Source organism: Sphaerodactylus townsendi, linkage group LG03 (assembly GCF_021028975.2).
Source record: "Sphaerodactylus townsendi isolate TG3544 linkage group LG03, MPM_Stown_v2.3, whole genome shotgun sequence".
NCBI lineage: Eukaryota > Metazoa > Chordata > Lepidosauria > Squamata > Sphaerodactylidae > Sphaerodactylus > Sphaerodactylus townsendi.
In genome coordinates this window covers 111,004,125-111,016,757 of record NC_059427.1, presented here as the reverse complement: position 1 = coordinate 111,016,757, position 12,633 = coordinate 111,004,125, and the positions used below count along the sequence as shown (strand labels likewise).

At 43.8% G+C, this 12,633-nt stretch overlaps 1 protein-coding gene across 1 annotated transcript in view; it reads right to left on the bottom strand.

Moving 5' to 3' along the window:
* Positions 1–12,633, bottom strand: part of LOC125427841 (dynein axonemal heavy chain 9-like) — a 176,736-nt gene that overhangs the window by 159,043 nt on the left and 5,060 nt on the right. The window contains 2 exon segments of the mRNA XM_048487396.1: positions 36–138; positions 1,590–1,755. Of these exon segments, the coding sequence (XP_048343353.1) occupies positions 36–138; positions 1,590–1,755 (269 nt within the window).

Sequence of the window (12,633 nt, the reverse complement as noted above, 5' to 3'; positions counted from 1 at the left end):
AAAGTTCTTCTCCTAGCCAGGTAAAAGAGCAATACCTGCAAACGTGGGTTGATAGTGAAGCTGCCTGCCGTGGGATTCATGCACAACACGTACTGCACATTCATGATTTCCTTCAGGGACAGCTTGTTTCTGTCATACCTTTGCCAGAAAAAAAGAAGAATGCATCATCCTAATCACAGCCTATTAGTGACAAACAAATAGCAGTGTGCCTGCCAGACATTGCCAAGTCTCAAGCAGGATGTCTGATAGGTCTTGGGCACCTGCGGCATCCCAGCTGTTTTCAATTACTACTCCAGCACCAGGGGCCTGATTTGGGGGAGGAGGTTAGAATTCGCATATGTTTGTGTAATAGCTCACACACCATGGACTTGCTTTAAGGTAAAGCATCATATTTCCATTACAACTATGCAGTGGTGGTATTTAAATAATTTAACAACCGGTTCCGGTGGTGGATTCAAATAATTTAGCAATTGGTTTACAAGCACCATTTTAACAACTGGTTCTACTGAAGTGGTGCAAACCTGCTGAATCCCACCACTGCAACTATGCACCTAATGCTTCGGGATATTGGTACAGCATTGCTCAACTCACTGTGGTTAATCAATGTTCATGTGCAACATAGGTTGTACAAGATGCACTTAAGATGTTATTAACTGCCCAGAGCTTCATGGCAGTCCCCTTAGAACAGAGGGTAGGTGTAGCAAAAAATAGTCTGTTTTACTCCCCACTGCTTTCTTTCTGAAAAATGAGGCAAAGCAGGGGCAACTAGTATATCCTGGTGATGAAGATGAAATCTCATGGTTGCTTGTCTAATCCTGACAAAAGGCAGATCCCTTGCTGCCCCCTGTTTTTCATGGTGTTTGGAAGTTTTCATGGTCTACAGCTGTTTATAAAATAAAACAGCACAAAGTGCTCACCCATATGAGATCTGTGACAAACTTAATGCCAAGCCAATGCTGATTAATACTATTATTATGCTCTGGGGGAAAAGGAGAACTTTCCCAAAGGGTTAAGATTTGGAGGACAAAGCAAATGTGGGTGCTGTGGGTTTTCTGGGCTGTGGTCTGGTAGTTTTTGCTCCTAACACTTTTCAAGAGAAACTTGTTTTATATCATGAAATGCCTCTGAAGATGCCAGCCACAGATGCAGGTGAAACATCAGGAGCAAAAACTATTCGACCATGGCCACAGAGCCTGGAAATTCAGGCTGTGATTCAGACTGTGAAAGCCTTGGACAATACTATGGTAAAGCAAATAACTTTTTAAAGACTAACAGCAGGTTTGCTTTTGGAATCATACTTTAGGGACTGCTATAAGTAGCTTTACAGCAAATCAAAAATGAGCTTGAAGTTCAAGTTCCTTTTAACAGGGCTGGGTGTAGGCATACATCACAGGTGAAAGGAAACGTAACAAAGAAATAAATCTTAGCTGGAGGGATGCCAAAGTATCACTGGATTAAGAGTCTCACGTTCTATCATACTACCAGTGGGGCAACATAAGCTAGATGGTATGTGGTCCTACAGTGGTAGATTAAATGCACAAGGGTTTCTCTTGGAGTCTCCCACCACTCCACTGAAATGAGAGGCTTACCAGTGCCCATAGTCCAGATGCTGACGGATCAATGTGTGAGGCTGAACTGTCCCATAACTGTCTACTTCAGGCATGTTCATGTCATCAATGAAATAGATGAGTTTCTTTGTTCCAGGTGGACCATAATTCCTTCCAGCCTTCTTATCTAGTGGTTTCTCAAGGACAGCTGGAAAAAACAAAGGCACAGAATATTAGAAATCACAATCTTACTCCAGTGTTCTGAGACTGATAACTAGACACCATTATACTGTAAGAGAGCTAGAAAGCAGTCAATACCTGCAATGGAATAACCACATCCATGCTGATTTGGGTGCACTGAGATAACGATATGCTGATCATTGCCCATCACCACAGAAACTCAAGAATTAAGACAAGAGACTGACCAATTAGAATTTTAGCAGTTTCCAATGATCAGAGCAGTTTCCAAAGATCATATAGTAGGATGCCCTGACATGAATAGTGCAGGCTAGCCTGACCTCACCAGCTCTGAGAAGGTAAGCTATGTCAGCTCTAGTTAGTATATGAATGGAAGACCATCAAAAAAGTCAACATTGGCTATGCAGAGGCAGGCAATGGCAAATCACCTCTGAACATCTCTTGCCTTGAAAATCCTAAGAAAATCCTTCTATAGTAGCAATGAACTGCAGATAAAGTAAATAACTGGGATGAAGACTTATGTGCAATTATTCAATAAAACATTTTTGGGTGTCACTGCTGTATTTTTCAGAGGTACAATGATGCTACATTATAGAACATTAATAATCTGAGATATTAATCTTGCTTTCCTTGGCTTTCAAACCAGATTTTGGCCTATCAGGAAAAAAAAGAAGCCATTCATTGAGTTGACAACTCACTTTATTGCATCCTGGAAGAGGCAGATCAGAAATTTCAAACTCTCTTTTTTAAAGCCCTGGAATTCAACCATATTTCTTTAGCAAAAAGATGACGCAGTTAGATTATTAGGTATTTGGATATCTGTTCATATTAGTTTTTTTCCCAGATGATCAGAGACAACCTGTCTGAGGCTGCAAACAGACTATTCAAACTGAAAACAAGTCAGTGGGAGATTACACTGAAGAAATATTATACATAGCCAGTGCAGAGGCATAGCTGGGCCAAACTGCACCCAGTGCGCATTCTACATTTTTCCGCCCCCCATGCACCCCCGCAGTGCCCCACCCCCTTTCCCCTTCCCACACTTACCTTAGTTCCTTTCCTTTTTCAGAACTTTTTCAGGCTGCAAAAGGCCTGTTCTCAGTAAAAACTGCCTGAGGAACTATACTTCTCAGGAGACCTTGTGAGCCCCAAGGTCACCTGGGAACTGTAATTCCTCAGGCCGTTTTTTACTGAGAACAGGCCTTTTGCAGCCTGAAAAAGTTTTGGAATAGGAAAGGAACTAAGGTAAGTGTGGGAAGGGGGTGAGGGGCTGAGGGGGGGTTGGGGCACCGCGGGGGTGCCCCGGGGGAAGGGGGAGGGGCCTGGGGGCGGTTTTTGCACCCCCCAGGCGTGCACCCGGTGCACGGTGCACCCCCCGTCCCCTTGTAGCTTTGCAACTGAGCCAGTGACCAAGACAGCTAAGCAGGATGAAGAGTTCAGTTTAGGTTGCACAGCATTCATAAAACTGAGATGGTGTGACCAAAATAGTACAGTTTGTCTGATGCGAATTGTAGAACACCAGCTCCTCTCAAGTTGTCACTTGGGGTGCCAAATCTCACACATGAACAAATGAAAGAGAAAACTGCTTGAAGACCAAGAAAAGGTGCCATAGGCAATTTAGAGCTTTAAAAGCAGGACAGGGAGAAATCATCCAGCTGAAAGGCAAAATGCAACATTTTATACTTCAATCATTGAACATCTGACAACCACTGTTGTGACTGTAACTGGGAATACTGTCTTGGGTTATGGTGAATAGGTTGAGTAACTCTCTCTCCCCATAACAGCCCTGGGCCTCCAACTGACACAGGTGGTGGGAATTATTAAGGAAAGATGAACTGAAGTAATTGTCCCAGAAGTAGGTTTTTCCTTGGGGAAGAGTAAGCTGGAAGTCACAAGACAAAGGTGACAATGACAAGTCCTTGGATGCTCCTGCCCTGTACTTGGCTTTTATGAGAGGCATCTGCAGGAAAAGGTGCGTATATTTCTTTGTAACTATTTTCATGAAGACAAAGGGCTATGAAGAAAGGATTTATTTATGAAGGTTGTCATTTCTGGAAGGCATGTCACTTTGCCACTAATATATTACTGTTAAGAACTCTCTTTCAATAAATTAATATCTATGACAAAGAAAACATGTTCTTTGAAATCTACAAATAGTGGTGCAGGAATCACTTGTCCTGTGTGTACAGAACAGGAAGTGAATATATGGGTTAATCTCCTAATTCAGGTATCTGAGTATAAAAAGGTGTTTGCTTAGATCCCACATAAATTCCAATGGGTGCAAGGAGAGATGTGATTTTCACCAATTGGCCCCTTTTGTAAGAAATTTCCAATACCTGTAAGGTTGCTGCTTAACCTTGGAAGATTTCCTCTGCCAAGGTTGGTGCGCAGCCCAGATTTGGGGAGTGTTTCCAGTATCTGCAGTTTCTAACTTTTGTATCTTCTGTTTCCCCTGCCTGTCTGTGTGAAACTGTTTCAATGTAGTTTTCGGATGTAACTTTGGCGGGAACTGGGAGGGGAGCCCGTAAAAGCGGCTGCTTGAACACTGGGAGGCCAGTTCCCGCATTGCTTGTGATTGACTTAGAATGCCAGATCAATAAAGAACTCAAATGTTACTTTTGGCCTGGACTTTACAAGTTCCTTACAATACCCCCAGGATGGGGCTGCCATCAAGAACCCAGAAGCCCTCCTCATTCCTCCCTTTCATGGGTGCCCAACCATGGTCAGGAGGACACCCTGCAACTGGCAACCCCAGCCCAGATTTACCAGCAAACAAAGGCACCTCATGGAAGCCAGAAGCCGGGAGAAGCTGCAGGGAGCTGGCAGGAAGGCCTGGAAAGCAGGAGCCAGCCTCAGTACTACCACAGAACAGGTCAGGGCTGACCCAGTTGAGGCCAAGCTGCAATCAGCAGGCCTCAGCAGTTCCCCAGAACAGGGTTTACACAACCCTACCCAGGCTGCAATCAGGGGGGAGGGCCAAGAGCACTGGGGGCCAGTCACAAGCCAGCAGGGCTTGACAGATAGCCCACCAGCTATTAATAGCCTGGTGCAGGGAGATTCAGTGGGGGAGGAACCTTTTTGAGAGGGATTAAAGGAGGGCAGAGGGTGGTTGTAGAATGGATATGGAAAGGATTGTAACTGTTTCAATCAGAAATAAAGGCCTTCTGAGCAAAGAACACTGTGGTCTTTACCTCCTGTTGTTGTGATGGCCAGTCTCAAGGGACTGAGTCTACCCTGTGAGGACAGTGGAGAGGGACAGGACTCACAGCTCTTTAGTAATCCCAGAGGTATTTTAGGTTGTCATGGGGGAGGGGAATTGGCTAAAATTGCCACCCTTCCTTGTGTCTGGAAATATTTGCAGGATCCAGCCTACTGGCACCATTTTACAAACATCAAAAGACAGAAACTTTTAAATTTGCATTACAAAGCAGCAGCACTTAAAAGCACTTTGTCACTTTTGCAGACAACCTGTAAGAATAAAATGTTTTAAAATATCTGCATGTAGCAATTTATAGTTAACTTAGTATTAATCCTAATGCCTAGCTATTAAAAGGAGACTTATCATTTTTGTTGCATTATACAGATTACACATTTAGGGTTATTAAAAATGCTTGTTTTGCATTTAGCATCCACTGCTAAGGAGCTCATCATCTGACAGTTTGCGGCACAAAAGAACCTGAAGTACTGTCTGAAAGATAACACTTCTGTCAACGCAGAATCTCACTCTTTCAACAAACTCCCCCCCAAAATCTGAAAACCCGGGAAGTGAGATACTGTCTCTCAAATAAGCATTTAATTAGAGTTTAATTAACATAGAAAATACCCCTTTTAGGGATTTAACAAGTATGCATAAGATATATCAAAACGAAATGCAATTACTGAGAGATCAAATGACACATTCGTAAAAGCAGCATTTTAATTTGAGAATGCTTCTCACAATCATATCAAAGGCCACATGTCTTTGGCAGAGAAATAGTTAGATCCCAATTACACTGGAATAAACAGTCACAGTGTCTGAGGGTTATTAGGCATCTGCTGTGTTTCCCTGGGGCTGATGGGCTAGGAGACATCAGTTTCCGTGGAATTCTCTGGAGGCAAATTTGCCACATGAGGAACCCTCGCACAAGGCTCTACAGCTTGAAATGGGATTAAGAAGGCTCAATGGCCTTTTGCTGACTCTTTCCAGGATTAAATGCATTATGTTCTACAACTAATGACATCTGGAAATCTGTTAAGCTCCATGACCATACAAGGCACAATGCATTTTGTAAGAACACAAAAGCTTCTACAGGTCAAACAGGGCCTTCTCCATTGAGAAGTTATTCATGCCATCCTTTGTACCCTCAGTTACCTCACGGAGGTATCTTGCACGGAACATTCGTGTAAATGTGAATACATCCTGAATGTGCAGATTAGAAATTTCTTGTAAACGAGTAACACTTGGTAAGTGCTTGGGAGTTTCTGTGATCACAGGCAGTCACTGGATATGGTTCTCATCTCTTCTCCCAAGCACTTGCCAATATAGGAACTAAGTCAACGTATCTCTGCATGGCTACAATCAGACTACACTGAACAGAATCTCCAGTTATTTCAAACACAGTCTAGTTTGATGTGCAAAAGCCAAACAATCTTCAGTTTTTAAGGGACTAACTAAACATTCCATGAAAACACATGTAATAGGAACATGAAATTCTTCTCCCTCCCCTGCCCAGAAAATTATCTTGAGAAGGGGGCTTTCAGCACAGAGCAGCAGTGCTTCTACCCTTTCATTGCTGCAACAGGCCCATTGAGGCTCCCATGCAGCCACCACCTGTCTGCTGTTTAGTCCAGCCAGTGCAATGGAATTGGGTGGGGGGAGGCTGCAGAAGCAGCCTAGGGTAACCCCAAAGTCTAGCAGGATCTTGCAAGACTTCAAGGGTGCTGAATGGACTTGTGCTGCTTGCTGCATGGGACTCATAAGGAGCTTCAGGAGCAGGCCAATGAGGAGGGGGCTGGGCTATCTCTCCCGATAAGTAAGGAGGACCCAGAAGAGAGGAGGAGAGACCAGGTGCTACAATCCTCCCCCACCACTCTCCTCTCTCCAGTTCTGAGATTTCACAAATGGGGCAGAAAGGCCCACAACAGATGAGCAAGCTAAATCTCACAAGTACAGTGTATCTGAAAACTAGACTACATGACAATAAAGCCAGGTGAAAGCTTTAGACAGGGGAGAAATGTCTACACTGGAATGGTCTGAATTGCCAGTGGATAGTGGAGCCACACTGCTTCCCTTCCTTGAGTCCTTTGTACAAATAAAAAGGGGCACCCGAAAAGTCCTCCTTTTCCACACACAGAGCAGGTCGTGGGATATTGAGAGATGACAAAAAGAGCATCCAGTCAAGTTCATTCTATACTATGCCTTTTTATGTTTTTCTATGTTCAGCTGAACTAGCAGAATGACCATTGGTAGTTACCTGTGAAAGGCCCTTCTCCTCTGAGCATAATGAGGACATCTTGTGGGTGGTTCCCATCATCCCATTGGGGAGGCAGGAAATGAACTTTTTCCCCTTCCTGTGGGGCGGGACCGCCCCCTTTGTTGCAATTTGGAGACTCTGAGAAGCAGTAGCCTAAAACAACTAAGACTTAACCAAAACATAACTTAAGCTTGAGGTAAACTTGGTCCCATTACAACTAGGGGCTGGGAAGAGGAACAACAAGGAATAACATTAATGAACAATACAGGTTACCTGTGAGGATATGAGCTGTTAGTAGCAGTGGATTGGAGAATCATAGAAAGGAAGAGAGGGAGAGATGATTACAAGGGAGAGCAAAATGTCCTCATTAAGCTGTCGCATTCTTCGCCTTTGGGGCAGCCTTCATCGGTGTGCCCATGGCCTTCTGAGCAAGGGGCAGTTCCCCTCATTCTCGGAGAGGAGGTCAGAGTCAAAGCCTCACCGCATCTTAAGGGGGTCCGGGGGAAAACCCTCGCTGCATGTAAGGCTCCAAGGAGATGAAGCTGTAAATAGCAGAGAAGAGGGGCCAGCAATTCCAGGAAGGGTTAAGCTGGAGGAATCAGAGCAAGGAAAGAAGGGAAGGAGGCAAAAAAATGTGTAAAGGGGGCAGACAATAGGCAGGGTGGAGCTGGTTATCTAAAGTGTGCTACTTCCCTTGAAGGCAGGACTCAAACTGGAGCAAAGGGGCGGTCCTGCCTCACAGGAAGGGGGGAGTTCATTTCCTGCCTCTCCAACTGGACCATGGGAACCACTCATAAGTTGTCCTCTAGCTCAGGGAGAATTGAAACAGAATCTCCATGTGGTACTCACTATTGCACATTATTTGTCATAAGATTAGTTTTATGGGTAACAGCCTACTATACGTTTGCTCAGCAAAGGTTCCTTTTTCCTGGAAATCTGCCTTTTCCCCTTGCAGACTACATCTGGTATACACAGCAATCATCTTGATGCACTTGCACTTCAATGTGATCACCCTTGACCATTTTACAACTTTCCCATCATCCCAGTTCTGATGCACTCAAAAAGGAGGTGACCATCAGCAAACAGAACCACTGGCACTACTCTGATTTTCATCCTGGGACAAAGCGCCACCCCCTGCTTCTTATCAATCAAAACTGTAGCCCTCTGAGCAGTACAGCTGGCAAGTCAAGGGAATCTTTCCATTCTCTAAAACATCAACTAAAGCTGGACATGTGATTATGGTCTCTGCAGCTCTCTAGCAAGTCCATAATTTTGCATCCTGTTACACTTCAAAGAATTAAACTGACAATTGTTAGTAAGAGTTGCCAAATGATAAACTATGAAACAGAACCAAGTAAATCTAAAAAAATTAGCAACATAAACCAAGGCACAGGGAACATAAATCACGTCCAGCATACTCAAGGAATAGTAGCAGTGTCTGAGGCACATGCTCAGACTTACCCACATACTGGACGCCTGATTCCAATTTCTTGTCCCAGTCTATAATCATAGCTCACAGTCCAAGTATATATGAAAAGGTTGCCTCCATCTATCTCTGTAAATCTTGACAGCAAGAAGTGACATTACTCACTAGTACAGAAATAAATATGTGTAGTGGTTCTTTATCCTTCTAATCAGAAACACCAAAAGGGACCAGGCTTACTCTGAACTCTCACAGAAGCCACCTGCTTTCATGTAACTCTCCTACCAGCAGTTCCAATGGAACTGGACTAAATATTTGCTCATATCTTAAAGAAAACACCTCTGCCCTGTCTCTAGTAAGGTCCATTTTACCCAAAAGACAAATAAAATTACTGAGCATGGATGGCATTTGTCTCCCTCTCCCCCAGGCATATTCACACAGGCAGTATTCGAAGTAAAATAAATCATGCTATTGAGTCACAGTCAAATCATGGAGCCTATGAAGTCCCATCTCATGGGGTTTTCAAAGCAAAAGACAAACACAAGCGTTTGCAATTCCCTTACTCTTGGTGGTCTCTCTTCCAAGTGCCGGCCCTGCTTAGCTTCCAGGTTCTGGCAAGATCAGGCTCGTCTGAAATCATTCTGCACACATCCATTCCCCCTGTGGTTTTTCCCTTGACTCTTCAGTAGCATTTATTCCATACACTACAGTTGAAAATATATTATTCCTGATGGTGGTAAGATCAGAGGTGGGATCCAGCAGGTTCTCACAGGTTCCCGAGAGTAGGTTACTAATTATTTGTGTGTGCCGAGAGGGGGTTACTAATTGGTGATTTTGCCACGTGATTTTTACCTTAGTTACGCCCCTCCTCTCAGCAGTAGCGCACAGAACTTGAAGCAGTCTAGCAGGAGGTGCACCGGCATGCATGGCAGCCTGCGCCTGCATGCATTCGTTTCCCGCCCAAGGACCAGCGCAGCGGCTGCATCCTTGCCACAGCCCCGCCCTGGAATGCCCCGCCCCTGGAATGCCTGGCCACGCCCCCGGAATGCCCCGCCCAGCCCCATTGGCACTATGCCACAGTTTGACTCCCACCACCATGGGAACCTGTTACTAAAATTTTTGGATCCCACCACTGGGTAAGATGTCATCTGTGATGCAGAATAACCCTTCCTTCCCTATTTACTTTTGTGAAGGTGCTATAGCATTACTGTGCAGTTACACTGAAGCAACAATTCAAAAATTTCTCAGCCTCCATTTCTACCACTGAGAACTGTCGACCCAAAAAGGAAGCCAAATAAACTACAGCAGCAGGTGCAGGTGCCACTAATGCACCATCATTACTGTGCACGGCTCTGAGCGTTCGAACTCATGCTTAATCCTGCATGCTGTCCTTGCCTTCCCTCCTCCCCCAACTTTCCTGGCATCCCCCGAGTGCTCCAGCCTTGGATGGTTTCAAACCTGTCGCTTAGACTGCGGGAGACCAGGCTCTGTACATAGTGATTTGTGCATGTAAATAACGCCTAACGTAACCTTTTGGGCTTGCAACTTGGCTGGAGTCCCCTCTTTCTAGCTCCTTCAACAACATAGAAAAAACAGTTCAACAGAAACCCCCAAACAAGCAAAAACCTTTAAGCTGATTTTCTGTTACTGTCGCCAATTTAAACAGGGATCTTCTGCAATTCAGCCAGCCCTGCCAAGTTGCTGGTGCCACGGGAACAAAAAACGGAAAAAAAAAACCTGGGGTGATTTGTGTAGTCTGCAACTCAACAAGACACAGATCGAAACAGATGCAAGCCTATGCCAAGGATCACAGCATTGAGGAACTGCTTTCACTCAGAAAAGAAAACCTCTTTTTTTAAAAAAAATGAAAAAATGCCTTTCTGATTGATATTTTTGTGTAGGGGAGGGAGTGATCTGCATGCTAAGGAGACATTATCAGCCAAGAAGAAAGTGCCAAACCCATTGCTGCCTACATTTCTTAAGTGTCTCTGCTCCACAGGTGACTTGCAAAAACAGCTCAATAATTCACACTACACGGACCAGAACAGCCAATAATAGCAACACATTTCTAAAGAGATCCAGTCCTGAAAGTATACAAAATAGGACGTAAAACTCACTGAACTCAGTGGCATTTACTTCCAAGCAAACATGGTTAGGCTGGAGCTGCAAAAACACTGGTCAGGAGTGTGACCTCTCCCTTTCCTCGATTACATCACTCCCAGTGCTCCCCTCATACACTCCAGCATTTTAGCGTTCTATCGTTGATGCAATAGCTCCAGCACTTAAATGGTTCAGTGCCCTAACATTTCATCACTATTCTGATATGACAAATAATTTTTTTTGCCAAAAAAAATTCCTTTGGAAAATGAAGGACGAGGGGGAGGAGAAATGGGTGAACGGGAGGCTGGGTGTAGATAAGGGCCAGGAGGTTTGAGGGGCAGAGACTTTAAAAGCCATTTGGAGATTTTCACTTGCACAGTGAAAACCAGTTTGGAAATGGATTGGGGCAAAATTGCTGTTAAAGTGATTGGGAAAACCACAAACAAAAAATGAACTGAAAACATTTTCACAACCAAACAGGAAAATGCATGCAGAAATGGAAAAAATAACAAAATTAATTTGGCAACAAGGAACATTGTAAACAACTCTTCCAGAAAAGGCCAATAAGTCATCATGCCAAGAAAATTCAAAGGTTGCAGGCAACTGTGGGCCTTTTCAAGTACACTTTTACACTTTCTCAGAACCACCATGTATAGCAAGATCAGGAGCAGGTCTCAGGCTTGAGTGTTTTCCCCCTCTCCTACACACACAACTCTCCTATTCTCGTGAACATGGAGATACCAGGAACTATTCAAATTCATAAACGTTCTGACCTAACAGTTCAGATCACAATATTGTCAACCTTGGGCCAACTGCATTACTCTCGTGACCTATTCCTTGCTTGTACTTCCCTATAGGACTACTCAGTTTTTTTCACTGTTAACTGTGGCCTTTTTCAGTCATGGCATTAGCCCTTTGAAATGGCTAGTCTGAATAGAGAACCTACTTGCTGGATTTTATGAATCCCCTCATCATAGCTCTGTTTCAGAAGACTTTACATTGAATGAGGTGCTGACTTATGACTAATTCTTTATTGAAGGATGGTATGCTGAACAATTAGGAGCTGTGTGGCATAGTGGTTAAGTGCTTGCACTGCCACTCACATAGTCAGGAGTTCAAGCCCCCTGTGGGTCAGATATCCTGGCAGCTGGCTCATGGTCAACTCAGCCATCCATCCATTCCTTGGTCGGTAAATGAGTACCTAGCACACAACTGGGGGTAAAGAATAGCTGGGGAAAGCAATGGCAAACTACCCCACAAAAATGGCTTGCCTATGAAATCACTGCTTGCAGTGGTACCCCAGCGTCAGATACGACTGAAGGGGAAACTTTACCTTTATGCTGGACAATAGAGTTAATTTTGCTTGCATGACTTGAATGTTGTTGATATTGTTGTATTTGTTTTAGATGTTTTATATGCTACTGCTTACTTTTTATTGTTTGTGAACTGGCTCAGGTGGCTTTTATGGCAGGGAGAGCAGCAGAATAATTGTTTTAAATAATAAATAAATGTAAGGTAAGTGTCACTAGATGGCAAGACTAGATGTATACACAAACCCAAACAAAACCTATTAACATTCTAATTTATAGAACAGATATTATTAATTCTGACACTGAAACAGTGATACCAGAGTTCACACGAACAGGACTCCTCAGATCATTTCATACATGGATATACTTATATCAAGCCTCATTGTTTACTCCCGGCATCTACTAAACTATTGGCGGGTTTCTAGCTGGAATTGTTAAGGAGTACAGAACCAGCAAGAATTATTTGCCAAAAACATTATATTTCTAGCTAGAACTATTTATTCAGTTGCTGTAAAAGTTATGAATTACCGTACTGGAATTCCCGTGTTCACATATGCTGCTTTTCCTACCCATAAATATTTAACTAGCATGTTCAGCTACAG